A 21,952-nucleotide genomic window follows, 5' to 3' on the forward strand; every position below is an offset into this window, starting at 1 on the left:
TAGAAAGGTGACTGGTTGTGTTTCCGTTCCTGGTGCTGCATTAGTGGAGCAACAGAGCTAACCCTATATACAGTATATGCATATCCAGATACATATACAGTATATACACAAAAAAAGCCAACCAGGATAACACCCTTTCTATCAGTTATATGTATTGTTTAGTATTTATTTAGAAACTACATTTTGCATTTACCGTACTTGGGTTGCCTTTGTAAGATAGTAGAATCAGTTCGACAGAGCTGCCAACCTATAGAAAGTCACTTCCAGTAATTTCTCAATTTTCACACACACACACACACACACCCCCACACGCACACACACACACACACACACATATATTTTAGTGCTGTCAAGCGATTAAAATATTTAATCGCAGTTAATCACATTTTTCAGTTAACTCGTAGTTAATCGCATATTTTATTTATTGTAGAAAAATCAAGGGATTTTTCTGTCCCATTATTTTTCTTGAATTTTAATACCCCTACCATGAATAAGAGGATTGATTTTCTTATGCAAATACTTTATTAAAGGGAAATCAACCCATGTTTTATGCAGGCCCACTAGTTGAAAAAAAGCATTCTGATAATTATTGCGTTTGTGGAATAAGAGTTAATCCACCTGTTTTTAGCCATCACTGGGGGCGGCCATTTTGTCACGTCTGTCGACTGAAAATGACATCACAGTTGCTCAGGTAACAACCAATCATAGCTCACCTCTTTTCTTAAACTGAGCCATGATTAGTCGTTATTTGTGCCCTCAGCGCATCTGTGTTGTCATTTACAGTCGACAGAAGTGATGAAATGGCCGAACCCTGAGATGGCTAGATTTTGCTCCTTGACTCATATTCCACAAACACAATATTAATCAGAATGCCTTGTTTCAACTAGGGGGCCTGCATAGAACTTATTCTTGAAAAAAAATGTTTGGGTCGACTTTCCCTTCAATTGAAAAAACAAGGATTGGATTCAACTCACACAAACAGCCCCTCTGCCCTTTCAAACACACACACACACCTACACACGCACACAATAACACACGCACCCGCGTCCGCGCATGCACACACCCACACACACAATCAATTACATTAGTGTTGTTCTGACAGATATGTTTATTTCATCTTGGGAGCGACTTGCTGCTCAAGCGGCGCTCGGATTTAGAACTATGAGTCATTTGTACGCACGTCACTTTTTATTGCAATCTGTCAATGACTTCATCGACTAAAAAGATTATTACTCGCTGCTCAAGTGTCTTATAAAGGTATTTTGTTTATTAAAATTCTGTTGTGGGTATATTTTAATGTAAATTGTGTCAGATAAATGAACGCGAAACAGGTGGTGTACCGCTGAGATTGTCCCGTGCGGCTCTTGATCGCGCTGCATGGTTCCTGCTGTTATAAAATGCAGCTGCTTTGGAGCAAACGGCATATTATTTTGTATTTATTATTTTTCTAAAATGCTGCAATATTGTTTTGTGAGTATATATTTATTTATGTATATTGTGCTTAAGTATTTATTCCTTTTTTATTTGGTTTGGTACGGCGCTAAGAAGAAACGAGAGAGAGAGGTTATAGATAGATGAAATACATAAAGTCAAACCTATACCGTAACACGCCATATTACGGCCTTCGAAGATAAGGAAGAACAACTTTTAAGCGTCACACTACCAAAACGCGTACGTCGCGTCTATCACCGCAGGGCAGGAGCAGTCAGCCGTGCATATGTCAGCTGAGCAATTCATTGACATCGCCAATATTTTGAAGCAGATGTAACGCCTCCTCTATTCTAAAGCTTTTTTAAAAATAGTGTAGATAATGGATGGATGGATGATGTATAGATCATGGTGAGCAGCAGCCTTTATCAATGCAGCCGCTGGTTGCTATGGAAACCTTAATCACGCGATCAAAAAATATGACGGCGTCAAAAGGGGGTTGGATTAACACCGAGAGTAACGCGCTAAATTGACAGCCCTAATACATTAACGCATGCCCAGAATGACCGACCAAGCATGATCCCACTCAGAAGTGCAGTGAGCACTGTCGTCCGCGGGAGTATAAAGAAGCATTTCGAAAGAAGATGGCAGCTTTATTTCTCAGAAATGTGAATAAATTGGTTTGCCTCAGCGACTGAGGATGAGTAGAGAAGAGGGCTGTCTTGTTTTGTGATAAAGTCAGTTTAAAGGAGGAACACACGACAATATGATGATTTAAGTTTTGTTGTCTGAGCATTACTGAACATAATAATCTGGCGATGAAGCTTCACAGTGTGTCACTGACCTTGTTTCTCGCCGCTGATATGAATCTTTTAAGGATAGCGGCGATCGGGGTTTGGTGGTCAGCCCACTGGCGAAACAATGTATTGTCAAACATACATCGGAATTATCTGTGATCTCTGTTTGGTCGTTTTCAACCTGTTTGCGCATTGATGTGATTTTTGTTAAATATCCGTAACAAGATTTTTGTTAAATATCAAGATTTTTGTTAAATATCCGTAACAATCAGTATTAAACGTGTAAAGAGATAGCCAGAGCTGGGCACTTGAACCTTTTTTGCCGGTCCAGCCGCAACCCCCCGCCCTTATTTATAAAACTTACCGGTATAGCTCCCCCGGCAAACCGTCCCCGCCCCCCCGAAAAAAAAAAAAAAAAAAAGTGTTTGTGCATGACGCCACCGCGGGAGGGATGCTAATGGCAGAGGTTTATTAAAAGGTCATTAGCTGGCTAATTTACAATTCAAACCTGCTTTGTACACGCTTCAAACATGCTTCAAACACGCTTCATAAGTGCCACTAGTAGTTACCCAAGTGCGTGTACTTACTTCCATTGCGAGCATGTACACTAGTGTGCACTACACACAGTCACACGCAAGGGAGTGGCGGCCACTTGATTGTGATGTAGAAACCTTTTTTGTTTGCTCCCCCTCTCCAATGTGCGCGAATGAAGCGCTGCCACATTCTGGTTTCAAATTTCCCGCAGTCAAACGCCAGCGCACCTTCTTGGTCTCATTCTTCTTCTCTCCTCTGAGTGGCAAAAAGTCCGCTAGTATTCATCAAGTCATTTATTTTCCACACTTCCCCTCTACTCCTATTCCTTCATATGCCTTCAAAATAAATGCATACCAGCAAACCATTGCACAGCAGGTTTGCTATGGCGTATTTCCGGAGCGAAGTAGAAAGAGAGAGAGAGGTGTATTAGAGTGAGGTTCTTCAATTTCAATGAAAAGTCCTGCTGTGTTGCTTGTTAAAGTAGCGAAGACGCCAGAGGAAGTGCATTAACTCGACCTTGATGTGCTCGCAGTTTGATTGACTTTATACTCGCGGACACAACGTTGTTTTGAAAATGTGTTACAGTTGCATTCCAAGTCGGGGGGCGTCTATTCAAAAAGACAGCGACAACAATGGATATCGTGCCTTCTACAACAATGGGACCTAGATGACTAGACAATGCATTTAATTTAAGTCTGTTATGTTTTTTGTATTTGTCCCGTACTGTCTCGGTACGGGCTTCACGGTTCGGTACATGCAGTCATACAACGAATACGTTTGACGGCTGGGTGAGGCATTGGGTGAGGGGGTTGGGGGGGGCCAACACCCGAGACCAAGCGACCGCCACATTTGTTGTTCAAAGAAGAAATAGATCAAAACAAATGTAGAAAAAAAATGGCGAGTGCGTGAGAAAGCATGAGGCTAGAGGAGACGTCTGCCCCTATACAAAACAGCCGTTTGGGAAATTTCGGCTTCCGATTTGAGTACGACACCGATGGAGTGCGAGCGGTGAAGCGAACAAGAACTGTGTGACGGTGTTATTCGACCTCTGTGCGGTATGTTTTAGGTAACACTTCAAACATGCTAACACATACAGTATAAGACGGCATCACCCCAATACAGTTACTGGGGGTAGAAAAAAGAAACCCGCTCAAGACCAACAACTTATCCCGGCAACTTTTAAGCGGCCCGGAGAAGTGAAAGCAGACAGAGCCAAAGATATTAGTAATTACTGAAGCAATCGGCATATACATAGCAACATCTATGCGTCCGAATGCTTTAGTTGAGGAGCCGGGCTTCAAACGTTTATTAAACATGTTGGATTCCCGTTACAATGTTCCCGGGCGCATATTAGCAAGACCGTGGTCCCTGTCATATACAATCGCACAAGAGCCGTGGTGGAGCATGCGCCGTCCTCTGCTGCTCTTATAATGAAGTTTAAGTTACTAGTTGCCAAGTGCTCCCTGACTATCTGCAACTTCATTCTATCCATACAAGAAAGGGTGTTTTCCTGTGTTTAATCTTTTTTTATCATTATTATTATTATTATTATTATTTATGAACAACCCTAATGTGCAAGTTTTTATTCTATTTTGTGCTTTTGGAACAGGCAATGTTTTTGCTTTATAGCAAATTGAATTGTAATTGTAAATTGCTCTCTGTTAAAACTAAATTAAAAAAACAAACAAAAAAAAAACCTAGTCTTATGCATTTGAGACTTATTGCTGTACCGAACTGTGACCCCCATACCTAGGTACGTACCGAACCGTGACTTTTGTGAACCATTACACCCCTAATTTAATTGTATTGCGAAAACAATCTGGTAGGTGGCCGGAAAGTGGTACGTGCTTGTGTAGCTTCTTTCCACACACATATGTGACATAACACCCACGCTGCTGCTAAACTAGTTTGCTTCGCAGCAGCAACGAGCTGCGTAGTGGATCCTCTCCTCCTTGGCAACAAATTGCCGGGCAGAGCCGGGGGAAATTGTATGTTACGTTAGTGGGCCGGACTAAAATCCACTTCCGCCCTTGCTTTGTCGAGCCCTTTTTTTCCTAAACGTGTCACCCCCCGCCCTCGGCCCCAAAAATGGGCACCCGGCCGGGCCGGAGGGTCCGACCGGTCCGGCCCTGGGACGGACTGCACAGCTCTGGAGATAGCGTTCAGTGATTTCCTTAATAAAATACGGACAATCCGTCACAGTTGGCAGCTCTGGTTAGATGTCCATTTAAAAGTGATGTCTATTTAAAAGTGATGAGTAAACACACAAAAAATAAAATCTGACAGCAGGAAGAGGGACAGTACTTTTTCCAATGCATGATATTGATCAAGCAAGTTTGAGATTAACTGTTAAGAGTTGCAGGTACCTTGAAAATAAAAATAAAGTAATGTAATAGTTTTTTTTGACTGCTAATGTTTATACCAACCAACAAGATTTCTAAGTAGATCATTGAGATTAAATAAGCATTTATTCAGTTGGGTAAAACGCAAGAAGAACCATGTTAAAGGTCATGGTGCATCTGCATGTCATTACTATCATGAATGTTTGGATACCAATGAGCTCTGGGTCAACAAACTACAAAAATATAGGGGTGCTTTTGACATCCAAAGCATTATGTTGCTTTGTTTTTTTTTTTTAAATAGCTCCACCTTGTGAAAGCAGGGCATCGTTCAAGATTTGAATGTTGCAATCAGCATCACGCCCAAGTCTGATAAAAGCATCGGTTTGATCATTAGCCTAATGATGTGAGCGCAGCAACAAAAGAGCGGAGAGGAAAGGAGTGATGGAAAGATTAAGGCCAGGGATGCTCTGATGGGGAACTGAAGGTGACAAAATGGGGTTAAAATAAAGACAAGGCTGGATCTGTTTACCAAATATGCCCTCTGTCAGTCATGGAAAAGAATGAAGAAAAAAACAGAAAAGGGAGAGAAAGGAAAGAATGAAAACGTGAAAGACTAATAAATTATCATCGTTCAGACAATTCTAGCATAAATAAAAACATGGTGGATATCTTGTATATTAGCTGGATGCTTTGAGTCAGAAATATATTTCAAAACAAAGAAGGTCCAGCCTCCTTTTCCAGAATCCCTACCAGGATAAAGCCCAGTTCCACCACAAGGAATGTTCTGATTTTGGTTGGGGGAAAAACAGTAGGAGTCAAAGCAAACAATGTATTAACTGTCATAATAAACTTATACTAACTCCAAATGCAATACTATTCAGTGGGACATTCTGCAATTGGTACTTTCCAATAGGGCTGAACAATTAATCAAATTCAAATCAACATCACATGTAGGTGAATGCAATTTTCAAATTGCAGAGGCTGTAAATTGGGAAAAAATAAATAAACTGCTTCATTTCGGTCAGTTGGTAGGCTTTATTCTATAAATCGATTTAATTTGTTTAAATTGATATAATGTCGAGTAAAGCTTGGACTCGCACCCAAAATCTCCATTCACCATCCGTGTTTACATTGATTGAACTGAACAGCGATTGATGTTTGAATCTCTGTCATAGTACAACAAATGAAAAATCCAATTTGATTAAAATGGTAAATGGGGTGCACTTATATAACACGGTACCTACATCCTACGGTGGGCACCCAAAGAGCTTTACAAAGCCTCACATTCACTTATTTGCAAACGTAATCTATTGAACTGGAAAGTCCAGTGACAGGCAGCCCCCGGCGCTCACTAAGCTGGGTGCTGCCTCTCACTGATCTAAAACATCAAAAAGTGTGACTTTTTAGTTTAAAATAGCTTACTTTTAACTGTGGCCAAAGGTAGAATCCAGGTCGGTTATGTCACCTATTGGTGTCGTACAAAATAAACCTCCACACAGGTGGGGATCAGCGGCATCCCAACGCGAAGCTAACTAGCTGAGGACACGTTCTCGCTTTCATTTTTTGCCATGTGTGATGGCGTGAGAGAGAGGCTAAGGACAGAAGTGTTGCTACACTGCCGAGATGGCCTTCATTGAGCGTGAACTGAGCTGCTGAACAGTTGATGTAAAGCTCATTTAGCTGGCTAACAGACTATTCACATACGCGCGCATGCTCACAATGCATGGGCACTCCCCGCATCGCTACGTCACACATATCGAGCTCTCCATTTAAGGGACAGAACACGCAACAGTATTACAAGATTCATTCAGGGCTGAGTGCACCCACTCGAAACACCACTGATTCATGCACATTCGTTTGTAGATATGTTCAGTGCCTAAAATGTGCAGTCAGCATATTTACAGTACGCAACATTGTTCCACGTTGTGTTTACGTCACTTACGTTTACGTCACACAGAATTTTGCGAAGTTGTCAGAGTGAACGCTTAAAAGACTGCAAGTCCGTGTTTAGTAACTTAACAACTAATTGAAGTAGATAAATGAACAGTAATTCATGTTTCATCGGCCTTTATTTTAGCACGAGCAAAACCGATGAGACCAAAACATTTTTGTAGAAAAAAAATCTGATTATTTATAGTAAAACAGATTTATTTCTTATGTGTGTTAAAAAAAAAACACATGGGAAGAGGAGCTTTATAAAAATTCTCAGAGAAAAAATAAATAGCAATTAGATTATTTTTCAAAATTGTTCAGCCCTACTTTCAAATTGCAAAAAATGCAAAAGACAGTTATCTAAAACAGCCCTTATACGCATAAATCTCCTTCCAGAGGGAAAGCTGCAATGATCTGGACGGGCTTTAATGAACGTCATTTTACAGATCACATTTTGACAAGATATCATTTGATCACCGGTCAGTTAATACATTTTGAGGATATAAAGGCGATGTGAGAACATATTGGGATGAGAATATGTTCTGATTCATTAACCTACAAACAGACTACAAAATCACAGAGTACAGACATACAATGCCTGAAAAGCATCCGTTCATTCTGGCAGATGACCTGTTTTAAACCTACCTTCTGCCACACCCCACGGGTACTGGCGACCTCTGACCTTCTTTCCATTCACTTCGATCACCACGTTGCTGCCAACCACAGCCAGCGGCATCTTCTCCTGGTGCGAGGTGGGGGGAAATAAAAGAGTTGAAATCATTTGTTTAGTGGTATTTGACTATCACATTTCCTGTAATTGGGTCGTCACATGGCGATAAAGCCTTCACCAATGACTGACATCGCCTTGCATCTGTGGGTAACGTTGAGGGAACATACTGTAGATGAATAAAGAACGTTGAAGAATCTTGGCCATTTCTTAGACTAAAAAGGAAAAAAACAGCTGGGATGCAGACAATGTGACTCAGTAAATTTTTCAATATATTTCTTCTTTGTATCCTCGAAAGGTACAGGTTAACATGAACACTGTGGACTGGAATCATCTGAAAGAGGCAAACAGATCCCATGTTTTGTTGTGGCCAGAGTTACTGGGGCGTGTTACATGATTGCCCATCACTGTGGAGTGTACAGGCTACAAGTAAAACTGGGGCAAACCTGCAAGCAATGGAAATGAACTAAAAGGCAGACTGACCTTTGGCATTCATTGATTCTCTCAGCAGATTACTAGCAACATTTTGTGGTCCAGTACCTTGATCTTCCGGATCAGCTTGTTGTCCTCATCGTCGTCTGTATCCGGGAATTCATAAATTTTGATTTTGTGCTCCTGGATCTCTTTCATTATCTACAGAAAATGAAACATTATTCAACTGAAACATACATGAAACTTTTCTGAGATTTTGGATTAAACATTTGCAGAACAAGGTATATCTTAAAAAAGCGAGCATGGCTTTGCCAGAGATCGCAAATTCAATTACGAACAGATTATTTTGTCACAAATACCTGTTTCTTAAAAAGCTGGCATTCCTCTGGGGTGAGAGTGTCAGCTTTCGCAATAAGTGGAATGACATTGACTTTGTCATGGAGCCTCTTCATGAACTCGATGTCCAGTGGCTTTAATCTGAAGAATACACAGAGATGATGGGTGGACGGCAAATGACAAGATCAACAGAAGAGGACCACAAAAATCGTACTGATTATGTTTGGGGATTTGTTTTCTGCCAATGTACTCATGTCTGACATTGTAAACCTCATTGCACAAGTACGTCTGTCTATGAGTAACTGTGTTTTGTTCAAATGAATTAAAATTTCCCCCATCAAACAGAGACAGCCGTTCGACCTTTTATGGTAATACAGCATGTGCATTTCATCTCAGTGGGTCACCAGCAGGGGCCCACAGCATCATGCACTCAAAGACGATGTTGAGAGGGTCGGTCAAATGTATTGACTGGCTACTGTTGTTGGCTAACTAGCTAATGCTACTGTGAGCAAAATTATGAGAAAAGCCAAAATAACGTGTAGTTCTGAAAGTAGATATGCCCATAAAAGGTGAGATAATGCACTAGTAGTGTAATGGTACATGTGCTGCCTTTCGTACAGACGGTACAAATTCACGACAGTGGCCCAAATACTAGAGATAGACTGATATGTTTTTTTCAGGATACAGATTATTAGTAGTCAAGGAGGCCGATAACCGATATTTGATATTCATATTCAGTAAAAAGTTAAATATTTGCGTCAAAATCTAAAAAAATAAAATAAAACTCTTAAATTAATTGAAATGTCTTTAAGGATATATTTATTGAACCAATTTTCAGATTTGCATAATTCAGTTTTTTTTATTATTATTATTATTATTATTAATATACATTTTTCGTCTGTATTTTTTTATTATTATTATAATTATATACAGTTATTAGAATCTTTGTAAATGCTAACAAAAAGTTCAGGGAGCACTCAGCGTTGTCAGGATTTCTTAAAAAGTTCAGATGAAAACTGAAACAATAGCTCCATAGTTTTCTACAGTAAATGAAGTCCTCCAAAATTTCAAAATGACATAAATGTTAAAGTTTCACATATTTTTGTTTTGATTTCAACGCAGTTTTAATTTGATTTATTATCGGCCATCAGATTTTTAAAAAGGCTGATGCCGATATTTGTGAAAATGCAGAATATCAGCACCGATAATCGGCCCGGCCACAATTACAAAATTGTCATGATCATAAAAAACGATTACTAATATGAATTTATATCCAACGCACTGTTTGTTTGAAATCATACTTGAATTTATACATTTGCATGTTGTAATTTTATAACAACACATTTGAGAAATTTAGGTTTGTCCAAAAGGAACTTACATTTATTTGTCTTTATATTTTTTACGTTTAAACATTTTCTTCTTTTGTACCAATAAATAAATGATAGTTTGAATAATCGTGATTTCAACTGTTACCAAATTAATCATGATTAATCTTTTTTTTCCCTAATCGTGCAGTCCTAATTAGCATCAGCTTTAATGCTGTTATTTTCCACAAGCGTCAGATTTTGGTTCAACTTGTGTTTGTGTAAGTGAACAGTCAGGAGTCTGTCTACATCAAAAATGGTCCCAAAAATAGTACAGTAGATATGACTGTAAAAACAATCAATTATGAAGGAAATTAAGTTGATTATCCATTCCTACCCTTAATTAAAAAGAACAGAGACTGAAAATATTAATCCAGTTACAATTGATCTCAATGATAAATTCTGTTTTGTGTCGAATTGTGGTTGAACTTGAACTACTGCAATGTAAAATGTATGTATTACAGGTTAGAAGTGTCAGGGAACTCTTTCAAAAATCCGAGCTGAGGAGAAGAAGAACCCAATTTGTGAACTGGCACTGACGCAGTGGTTATTTTAAGAAACATTCAATGACACACACGATTGACCACAGGGTTGGTGTGCAGAACTCTGTCGAGCATGAGCAGAGATCTGTTATTTAACATTTTTAGGGTCTTAGATCAGCTTGGCCAAAACTGCTAAATATTCTCTATTATGTATTAACCACAAAAAACGAAGCAGATGCTGATTTTCATCCTGTTAAAAAAGGATACTAAATTACTTAGAGGAAGTCAACCCAAACATTTTTTTCAAGAATATGTTCTGTGCAGGCCCACTAGTTGAAGCAAGGCATTCTGATTAATACTGTTTGTGGAATATGAGTTAAGAGCAAAATCCACCCGTTTTTTAGCCATCTCAGGGGGCAGCCATTTTGTCACTTGCTGTCGACTTAAAATGACATCACAGTTGATCAGGGCTCAGGTAACGACCAATCATGGCTCACCTGTTTTAAAATGACATCACAGTTGATCAGGGCTCAGGTAACGACCAATCATGGCTCACCTGTTTTCTGAAGCTGAGTCGTGACTGGTCGTTACCCGAGCCTTGAGCAACTGTGACGTCATTTTCAGTCGACAGCAAGTGGCAAAATGGCCGCCCCCTGAGATGGCTAAAAAACGGGTGGATTTGACTTCTTAACTCATATTCCACAAACACAATATTAATCAGAATGCCGTGTTTAGACTAGTGGGCCTGCATAGAACATATTCTTTTCAAGAATTTTTTTGAGTTGACAGCCGCTTTAATTGAGGAAAAAGAAATCTGTCAATACTATGAGGCAGAACAGTGTCACGTGGCTTTTTTCCAGGAACAAATGCAATGAAGTCCATTCTGTCGATCACAGTTGTTGTCCTTGGTGCAAATTCTAATTTAAAAATATAATTACTGAATTACAGAACTAGTATATACAATTATATTCCCCGGGGAAAGTATAGAACATACTGTATTAATAATTCATCAGTATCAAATCTGTAATGTCTGGAGTACAAAAAAAAAAAATGATTTTGACATCCATAATAGTACTGTACTGGTAATGGTGTGTCAATACAGTTCCCAGTGTTTTAATGGAATCCTAGTGTGCTCCATCGAAAACGTCATCTGATTAAATGCTTCCCTTACCCATGTCCAGAGGGCGCAATGAAGTATAGACAGCAGTGCACCCTGTTATCTGGCATCGATCTGCGGTTCACCCTCGATTCTGCATTCAGGAAGTCCTCACACTTACTGTCAATGTAGTTGATAACTGGCTGCCAACTGAAAAAGGAGACAATTTGATAGCAAATGGAAACATGGAAAAAAAACCACATTTCTACAGTTTGAACAGGAAAGCACTTACCAGTTGCTGTTGTCTACGGCATCTCCAAATCCTGGTGTATCAACAATTGTGAGTGTCAGCTGGACCCCCCCTTCTTTAATGAGCACCTTCGACTGCTCCACCTGAAACACACAACCCACCCATTGAGAAGACTGCACTTTCGCGTGCGTGCAGTTGGAGAGTTGTTAGGACTGCTGCGTCAGCTAAAAATTTACTGGGCAGGCTTACAATCAGGAAATAAGACATTTAATCAGACTTTAACACATCTGAAGGGTGATTAAACACCAAAAGGAATAAGAGTATATTGAGTAGCATAGGCTAAAACAGTCTGTCAAAGAATGGTCCATGCACCGAGAGTGGTCTGTGAGTAATGGATAAAGCATCACAGTTCGAAAAAAAAAAAAAAAGGTGCGCATTCACATTAAGGCAACGTGATTAGTCCGCATTCACTGTAATAGCAGCAGAGGAAGTTCAAAACCCTCATGGATCAATGAGACACATCATACAGGATTGTTTTTTCTGCCTCTTGTCTTAACACTGTCAGTCCACAGTCATTTCAACAAAACTGGAAACATACTCAACGAACACGCCGCCTCCACAAAGACTAACTTAATAACCTTATGGTGAAAAGTGGTCACATCAAATATTCGATAGCCATCATGCTCGTCACACAACTGCTTAGTTTTTTCACTCTGGTTTTAAAATTGCTGCCGGTATCAGAAAGAATGATTTCTTATCTCTAGTTGACAGACTGTTGCAACTGTAAACTGCACAAGTGTTCAGCATTGTTGTCAACACAAAATATCTATCTATAGGAAGAGTCAGAGCAGACTCTTCCTCCTCAGGAGACTGAGGTCTTTTGGGGTTCAGGGGACACTCCTCAGGAACTTTTATGACTCGGTGGTTGCATCGGTCATCTTCCAGGGAGCGGTCACCTGGGCAGGCGGCGTCTCGGCCCGGGACAAGAAGCGGCTGGACAAACTGGTCAAGAGGGCCGGCTCTGTCCTGGGCTGCTCCCTGGACTCTGTGGACTCGGTGGGGGACAGGAGGATGTTGGCCAAGCTGTCATCAATGCTGGGCAACCCGGACCACCCCCTCCAGGGCACCCTAACAGCACTCCACAGCACCTTCAGTGACAGACTGTTACACCCTCGCTGTGCAAAGGAGAGATTCCGCCGTTCCTTCTTGCCTGCTGCTGTCAGACTCTTTAACAAGAACATTGTGTAGTCTCTACAAACTGGCGGTCATTAGTGCAATTGTGCAGTCCTGCACCTGAGCTCGTATCGTGCAATACCCAATATTCCCCACTACTGTAATACCGTGCAATACTCAACATTCCCCACTACTGTTAGTCTAGTTTTATTTTTATCCAATGCTGTTCCTTACATTTCACTACAGCACTGCAGCACTGTCACTTAGAGTATTTTTTCCTCTGTACTATGTACAGGCCGAAATGCGTGTTCCTCATATTTTTTATGTAGATGTAGGTTGGTGTGTATACACATGTGTATATACACATGTTACTGCGTATATCTACATAGGTTTGATTCTAAATGTTTGCCGTCAATGTTATACATTAATGGCCACATTATGCCGCCGCCCCTGTGTGACCTATATCTTTGCTACTGTAACAATGAAAATTTCCCCACTGTGGGATCAATAAAGGCATTCTTATTCTTATTATTCTTATTCTTAAAAGGAACTTTTTGGCCTCCATTATCTCACTCACTTGACTGCTTGCCCGCTAACACGGATGCCTTAAAACATGGCGTACAATCAAGACGTCACACACATTTTTTAAAAATGCATTACAAGCAACTACCCTCAAATGACCAGCATTTCCCCATTGCTGCAAAACAAAACAAAATTTTGACCATGCAACATAAAGCAACCTAAAAGGATCAATTTAACTCTCCCATTTTGTTGATGTCAGCACAAGTAGCTCTATTCTTCGCATTTGTTAACCTGTACTTTTTTTTTCTGAACTATTGGAGTGTCGAAAAAGCCCAATTTGAAAAAAAAAAAAGTTATTTTTGGACGAATCACATGAACTCCTCTGTTCTTGAATTTCATGAATTTTTGTGAACTTTACCATGGATTACACAAAGGGCTGTTTTTAACCAATATATTTATTTGAATACATTTTTTTGTATTACAGGTATTTAGTATTATTTTTCACAAGAGCTTTATTTTTAAGTAGTTCAAGACAATACAATAATGCAGCTGTTACTGAAAGCATACTACTGAACAACAATTGATTGGCTAACCTTGTCTTGCTTTAGAAAGAAAATATAAATGACAAACACAACGCTTCATTTTAAGGGTAAGCAAGGAAAGTCTATCTAATCCAAGCAGTCTATGTAACCATATGATGTATCTGTATGTACAGCATTTATTTATATGCTGCAGCTGCGTATGCTATAAGCTAAATATTAGCAGGATATGTGCATTTGTGTATTGAGCCTGTTGGCCCAATGTTGCCATTAGACGTACTTGGCCGATTCTGATTTTTGGGTCATAAGCGTGCATCGCGTCAGTTCTATACCTAGCCGTCGGCCTAATGAGCCAGCCGGGCCGGCCCGGGGCAGGATCACCGACCCCGCGAAGCGCGACTGCTGTCACTGCGGAGTGCCAGCGGGTGCCGCCGCTGCGGAGATCCGTGGGAAGGGCCGGGCGCACGCCCAGAGTCGCCACCGCCGCGCTCCGAGCTTGCCGGGCCGTTACGAAGCGAGAGGAGGGGCTGACTGAGAGGACCACGACAGCCCGAGTGGGGGCGAGCTTCCGTGCAATTGCGACGCAGCTTCTGCGGCAGGATCCCGGGGCTGCGCGCCGTGCGGGCACACACTTTTTTTTTTTTTTTAGTTTATTTATTTACTTTTCAAATCGGTTGTAATTTGTTCGTAGCTCTTCGGCGCGGCTAACCAGGAATTGAAACTTAGAACCGACATTCTAAAATCTGAACGGTCGCGGGAGAACCGGAATGATGGACCCGGTTGCACTCGATGCCCGGTTCTTGGTGCCCAACCCTATTCATATAGCCTTTGTACAGAATTTCTAGGTGCAGCCAAGGCATTGAGGGTGCCGGGTTTGGTGGCCTCAGTATTGCATTTCTGCTTTTTGCAGATGCTGTGGAAATGTTGGCTTCTTCAAGCCGTCATCTCCAACTCTCACTGGAGCGGAGAGACTATTTCTCCTGGCTGGCCTGAGAACATCATGGGATCCCCCGGGAAGAGCTGGAAGAAGTGGCTGGGGAGAGGGAAGTCTGGGCTTCCCTGCTTTAAGCTGCTGCACCCGCGAGCTGACCCCAGATAAGCGGTAGATTGTGGATGGATGGATGACTGAAGTGGTCCTCTGCCTGTGTAGCGACTCCAAGCAGCCTTGACGCTTCTTTGAGAAAGAGGGTGTCTGACGTGCTGCTTGTTGTTCTGGTGGCTTGACAGTTGAAAAGCACTGAGGCTTGAATGCGCTCTGATCAATTTGAATAAAACAGTGGCTTTCACTGATACACACTCTGGACGGCTTGGACGTAGCACATCATGACAAAATGAAGTGTAGCGTAGCGTAGCGGTCAAGAAAAAATACGGTGACCCATCCCGAATTTCTCTCCCGTGGAACTGGTAAGTACACCTATTTAAATTACCCAGTTTTCACCACTTAAGACATGTGACCCAAGCACCCGCTCGTTACCATAGTAATCAAATGCCACGGGACATAACACTGAATTATGGCGCTTACAGTCTGAAAAACTTGAGAAACACTGCTTGGACATAAAGTGGGCTAAACTAAAGCTAAAAGGTATTTACCTTTGCCTCACTTGAAATTTGGCTTGAATAAAGAAAACAGGCTTCTCATCCCACAAGTCACATATTTTCACATTCAATCCTGCCTGTTGTTGATCTACCATTTCCTGCAGTTACTCTGCTGAGGTCTTACTAGCCGCATACTTTCACAAGGACGTCTACTTATTTTAGGATCACCCCTTTGACTAACTGCAGCCCTCATGTTCTAAAACAAACATTCTTCAGCTTCCACAAACGTTGAATTCTAGTGTCTGTACAGCTGTGCACGCACACACACACCCACACACACAGGGGTGCGCAACTATGCACAAGGCGCACGCACACACAGCAGTAGTTTGACATTGCTCTGTTAACGAAATCAACTGATGTTGCAAAATATGTCAGGGCAACCGAAATCTGATTTTTGGACGAGTTCAGTTAAGTCAAACAAAAGGACAAATGTTGGCACGCCAAAAATATCATTAAAACACAACAACGTGATGTGAGGAACGTGAGCTTATTCTGGAATATAAATACACTGACCCTGTCCCTCCCATTTTGCCTGAGAAAACACATTACCATACATACATTCCGGAAACTAATAAATTACCCCACACAACATGCACCACTCTTTTGGCAACTTGAACAAATGATTGTGCAAAATGTTTATATTTCTTAAAGTCCTAACCCAGCTGCCTGAATATAGCAGAAATGCACCCATATTTTTGGCTACAAGCCCAAACCTTTTAAACATTAAAGAGGAAGTCAACCACAACATTATCTCATTTTCTTTAAAATATGTTCTAGGCAGTAGGGTTGTCATGATGCCAAATGTATGTTTCAATAGTTTTCTATACTTTTTGCAAGCAGGTTAAACACTCCATCCATCCATTATTGATACCACTTATCCTCACAAGGGTCACGGGGCGTGCTGGAGCCTATCCCAGCTTCCTTCGGGCAGTAGGCGGGGGACACCCGGAATTGGTTGCCAGCCAATCGCAGGGCACACAGAGACAAACATCCGCAAACACAATCACACCTAGGGGCAATTTAGAGAGTCCAATCAACTTACCATGCATGTTTTTGGAATGTGGGAGGAAACCGGAGTACCCGGAGAAAACCCACGCAGGCACGGGGAGAACAAACTCCACACAGGGAGGCCGGAGCCGGGATCGAACCGACGACCTCTGAACTGTGAGGCGGACGTGCTAACCAGTCAACCACCATGCCGCCCGGTAAAATAAAGCAATGATATTCAAATTAAAATGATCAAGTTAATTAAAATACTGTACCTTCTCTCTCCACCAACAACAAGTCTAGTGCTACTGGCTTAGAGAGGGTGACACCACCCACTCAGAAGCAACCTACTCTCCAAGATGTCTTTCGAAGTACCCAAAGGAAGGTTGAAAGTGTCTTTTTGGCGTATCCAACAACTGGAGAGGAGATTCCTACTATACAAACAGATTTTTTTTTTACCAGACAATATAGTAATATAAAATTGTCATTTGTTAGAATTAGTTTTTCATATGTTGGTCTGTCTAAATTGATTTTTTCAATCAAAGCAATCACATGGTGTCTCTTGACAATATTTTATTAAAAGCTTCTACACAAGAAAGAAATTATGGACTTTACTTTTACTTTTTTTGTAGACCACTGGTGTTCATAAATTACTAAGCAAATACAAAAATCAATCACATTTGGCGAATAAAACCCCCCCGGACATGTTTTAGCTCTCTGTTTTTTGGCTACTGAAAGTTTACGACTGGGCTGGGAGGAGCTTTATCCTAATTTCATTGACATTATAGTGTAGTGAACTGGTGAACAACTTTATCACCTGTTGTTCTTGACAGAAGTCGCGGAACAAATTTGCATAGTTGTCCTTCATATGTTTGGACAAATTTGACATGTCGCGAGGGACTTTGTAGCACTGTGGAGCTTCTGTGTTCAGTTATCAATTATCAATATTATAGCCCTTTGTCATTCAGTTTGAACAGGAAGTACTTTCACATCGTACTTTGGGTCCCCGTTTTATCATTGAGTCAGTACGGGCTTTTCTGCAGCTGCTATCTCTGATCATCGTTGTCTTCCACCTGCTTTGTCTGCGCGACTTCACTGTCTTTCTCTGCTAGTGAGGAGCATGTAAGGAGGCGGAGGCGCGTGGGCAAACACGTCACACTCGCTGCCCTCGCAGCTTAATTTAAAGAGTCAGGCTCCAATTTACCAATTAAATCACATTCAATAAAATGACATAAAAGTACCGTTTGTTTTTAAATGTGGGTATAGTACTGTTTCAAAACCTCCAGTATTGTGGTACTATACTAGTACCGGTATACCGTGCAACCCTACTATGCAGCCAAAACTAGGCTAAACACAGCATTCTGATTAATATTGCGTTTGTGGAATATCAGTAGAGAGTAGTGAGAATAGCAAAATCACCCATTTTTGTCCATCTCAGGGGCGGCCATGTTGCCACATGTTGTCGACTGAAAATTACAACACGGTTGCTCAGGGCTCAAGTAACGACCAATCATGGCTCAGCTTCAGAAACCAGATGAGCCGTGATTGGTTGTTACCTGATCCCTTTTGGGGTTGACTTCCCCTTAGAGTAGGAGAGAGAATGTGTACAAGGCCATGGCTACATAGAGGGATCGGGCAAGGTGAACGGAAGATGCGTTCTGATCTGCCTTCTGAATTTCTGCCCACAGCACACATTTTAAGTAGCATGCACATAGTGAGATTTTCCACTCGCAAGGTGAAACACATCAAACATGTTCGAAAGTCCTCTCAAGGCCTCATGTGACAGAAAGCTCACTGAAAAGTATGAAGACAAAGCGAACTATCAACTGAGCAAACAGTTTCAAATTACTTTTTTGTTCGGGATGGGTGAGTATCTATAGCAGGTATCGGTCCAATACTAGCCTGATTTCAAGGTAACGAATACTCGTGAAGGCTGCCAATAGCAGCGACTGATACCTTAAAGAAAAGTCAACCTAAACATATTTTTCTCAAGAATATGTTCTTTGCAAGGCCACTAGTTGAAACAAGGCATTCTGATAAATATTGAGTTTGTGGAATAAGAGTTAATCCATTTGTTTTTAGCCTTCTCTGTGGGTAGCTATTTTGTCACTTCTTTGTCACCAATCACAGATGACCTGTTTTCTGAAGCTGAGCCGTGATTGGTCGTTACCATGAGTAGTTGTGATGTCATTTTCAGTCGACAGAAATGACAAAATGGCCGCCCCCTGAGATGGCGAAAATCGGGTGGATTTTGCTGCTTAGCTCATATTCTATAAATGCAATATTAATCAGAATGCCGTGTTTCAACCAGTAGGCCTGCTGGAAACATATTCTTGAAACAAATATGTTTGGGTTTATTTCCCCCTTTAAGGAAAAAAAATCTGATGTCAGGTAAGTCCTCTTAACCGGTTAGTTATGCTGCAATTACAAGCAATCAAGAGGGAATTTTGAGTACAAAAGTGTTTTGAGTGCACAAGAAACGATTCTTGTGAGCCTAGTCCGCCGTCGAAAATGTGTCTTAACTTCATTAAAATAAACAACTGGTCACCACAGTACAACACATGAAGTAAGATTATATTTTGCAAAGGAGGTTTCACCATTAAATTCGACTTTACATGATCCGAATTTTTGCGGCCGACCAACTGCGAATTAAAAAAAACAAAACAAAAACAATATCCGAGCAACTGATCCCATCACAAGATGGAACAATATGTCTTGAAATAGCTTATTTACTGCATTTAAATATATATTATCGAGGGTTTGCCAGGGATGTCTGGCTGAATCCCGTGTCAGAAAGAGTGAATTTTCACCGGTGTGAGGCAGGGTTAGGGAAACAGTGAGGCTAAATAACAGGGAAAGAACCACTTTAAGTGTGTGTGAGGGCGGTGGTGGTGCGGATTTATACAGTTAAATGAGGGAGCAGTGGCTTCAGACAAGTTAAACAGAGCTACATTGAGTGTTGCATTCGATGGACAGATCCACATTATGTGTTAGTGTTATTAAGTGTCACTTTGTTGATTGCTCCATTCAAAGAGTCCAAGAAGTGCAAGGGTGGTGGATGCTTGTGTTTGGCGATGTTGTGTTCCATATACTCTGCCACCACGAGTTAAAATGCTTTGGTTTTCAAACTAATGAAACTTACTTGTTTTCCACACTATGGGCTCTGCTTCCACTATAGTAAAAGCAAGTAGGAGGTCTCAGCAAAAATTTGCCCGAGAAGACAGCCAAACAGGGGCAGGAATGCTCTAGTGAGATCCAGCACACTGGTAGTCATTTCAACAAAAACTGGACCCGCCCATTGGCCAAGCAGCATACGGGGCTGGATGATGGCTCCATCAGTGCATGAGACTGATCTGCTCTTAAAATTTGGTCATTTCTCCCAAGCAAGAGATATTCTATAAAAATATTTGCTTACAGTTGTTGTAACTTGAGTTATTTTGAAAAAAAATATGCCCCAGACATTATTTTAGGAAGACAGCTGGTAACTAGGGATGTCATGATATCCAAATGAAACGATACGATAACACGATATGAACCTCATGATTTGATAATTATCACAATATTTTGGGGAGCATGGCGATATATTAAAAGCTCACAATACTGTATAAAAGGTCCGGATAATGTAAAAATACAGAGGAATTAATTTTTTTTTTTTTTTTTACATAATAACAGCATTCACAAAGAAATAGATGGTTTTACAATGACAGAACACCAAATATTGAGGCACTTACTTGCTAATGCACACACACATTGTGAATCGGGTCAATTTGTGGAGGAATTCAAATGTGTCATGTTCCACTTTATCTGACGATTAGCGTGGGTCTTAAACATCCATCCACCCATTATAGGTGACAAAAAATTTTATCAAATTAAACTTAACTAATAAACTAACCACCAGAGAGTGCTAGAAATGCACAAATGAAAAACAATTTGGGCTTTTAAACAGATTTGCTTCTATTAATATTGTGACATGACGACGACGATATATTCTGGCAATTTTAATATCACAATATTATGAAATTGCCGATATTGTGACATCCCTACTGGGAACTGTTTTAAACTTAAATTGTGTGGAAAAAAATCTCAAATACACTTTTCAATTATATGGACATTGATGAAAAACATCTGCAGATTCAGCTGCATTTATTTCTGTGTATAAGCAATGACTCTCTGGCTACAAAATTCTTAGTCTCTCTTTGGCATCATACATGGTCTGTCTGTGACCATGCAGGATTTTTACCCTTGTCACACTAGGAAAGACAACGTAGGAAAAGAAACCCAACCCTAACATTTCTCTTCTCTCCCTTGCCCCATTTTCCATCATTTCTTTCCTGAATCCCTCTGTTGCTTTTTTTTTTTTTTACACTCCTGACTGCTACAACAGATGACTGCCTGTCTACTGCTCCATTTTAGCATAACCATACAAGGAAAAAAGACGGCCCTGTTTAAGGAAGTTTCCCTTAGTTGCCATGCTGTGTGTCTTTCTTTCTGCTGCTGCTCAAATTCAAATCTTCTTCAGGTTCTCCCCCCTCTTTTCACCTTGAGTATTTTTAGCATGGCATGGTCCAAATGTGGCCTTGAATGACCATGGAATTTAGTTTTAAGGATCTTTTCTAAAATCACTAAAATCATCAAAACCTCTTAAGTGTTGAAATTAGGGAAGTTCCGATCAGGTTTTATGACACCGATACCAATCATGCATAAGTGAGATCGGCCGATACCGATTCTGATCACATGGAATATCTACATTTTCCATTTATTTATGGTGACTGCTATTATGCAATATTATCTGGAAAAAAACAGCCATATTATTGCTGTAATTTTGACAAAATTCTATATATATTTTCAAAGAAATACAAAACTGTTGCTGGCACAATACAATAATTGCTCAGTCACAAAGATAAATGAAAAACTTAAATTTACCAGCTTTTAGTAACACAGTTTTTAACAGATCAAAATAATCAGCAGTCTCAAAAGACTTAAATAACATGCCACCTAAACGTTGCATGGTGCAGAATATAATCAAAGTAGAAAAAATAGTCACATGCAGGCTTCACTCGAATAAACTATTCAATGAGTTCCAAAATTGAAATGACTCAGGAACTTTCTTGTCTTGTGCATAGACAAACTATCTTGTGCATTTGTCAAGGAGAAAAAAGTCACTGTTAATCTTTTTGTGAATTATAAAATGATATAGTGGGTCTGTTGCCCACAAGTGACCTACAATGCCTGTGGCAATAGTGCCACTTAAACTGCACTGTGTCCGCCTTGACTTTATTCACTGCAGTGAGCCTCGTAACCTCACCGTAGTCTCCCAATTGCTCGTTCTTCAAATGTCGGATTAAGTTGGTTATGTTGAAACTTTTGGCCGTGATTCCCGCGAGAGGTACCTTTTCATGGCATATACAGTATTAC

General features: G+C 40.6%; 1 protein-coding gene across 4 annotated transcripts in view; it reads right to left on the reverse strand.

Annotated features, from left to right (window-relative positions):
- Positions 1-21,952, reverse strand: part of LOC147148127 (septin-7-like) — a 60,880-nt gene that overhangs the window by 15,890 nt on the left and 23,038 nt on the right. For all 4 annotated transcript variants that reach the window (XM_086027265.1, XM_086027264.1, XM_086027267.1 and 1 more), the window contains exons 4-8: positions 11,763-11,863; positions 11,546-11,680; positions 8,552-8,669; positions 8,301-8,393; positions 7,679-7,775 (exon numbers count right to left, since the gene is read on the reverse strand). In XM_086027265.1, coding sequence (XP_085883391.1) covers positions 7,679-7,775; positions 8,301-8,393; positions 8,552-8,669; positions 11,546-11,680; positions 11,763-11,863 — 544 coding nt within the window. The remainder of the gene's footprint in view (positions 1-7,678; positions 7,776-8,300; positions 8,394-8,551; positions 8,670-11,545; positions 11,681-11,762; positions 11,864-21,952) is intronic.

The sequence above is a fragment of the Filicampus tigris genome, chromosome 4 (genome assembly GCF_054856515.1).
Source record: "Filicampus tigris isolate MCC_2025a chromosome 4, RoL_Ftig_1.0, whole genome shotgun sequence".
Lineage (NCBI taxonomy): Eukaryota > Metazoa > Chordata > Actinopteri > Syngnathiformes > Syngnathidae > Filicampus > Filicampus tigris.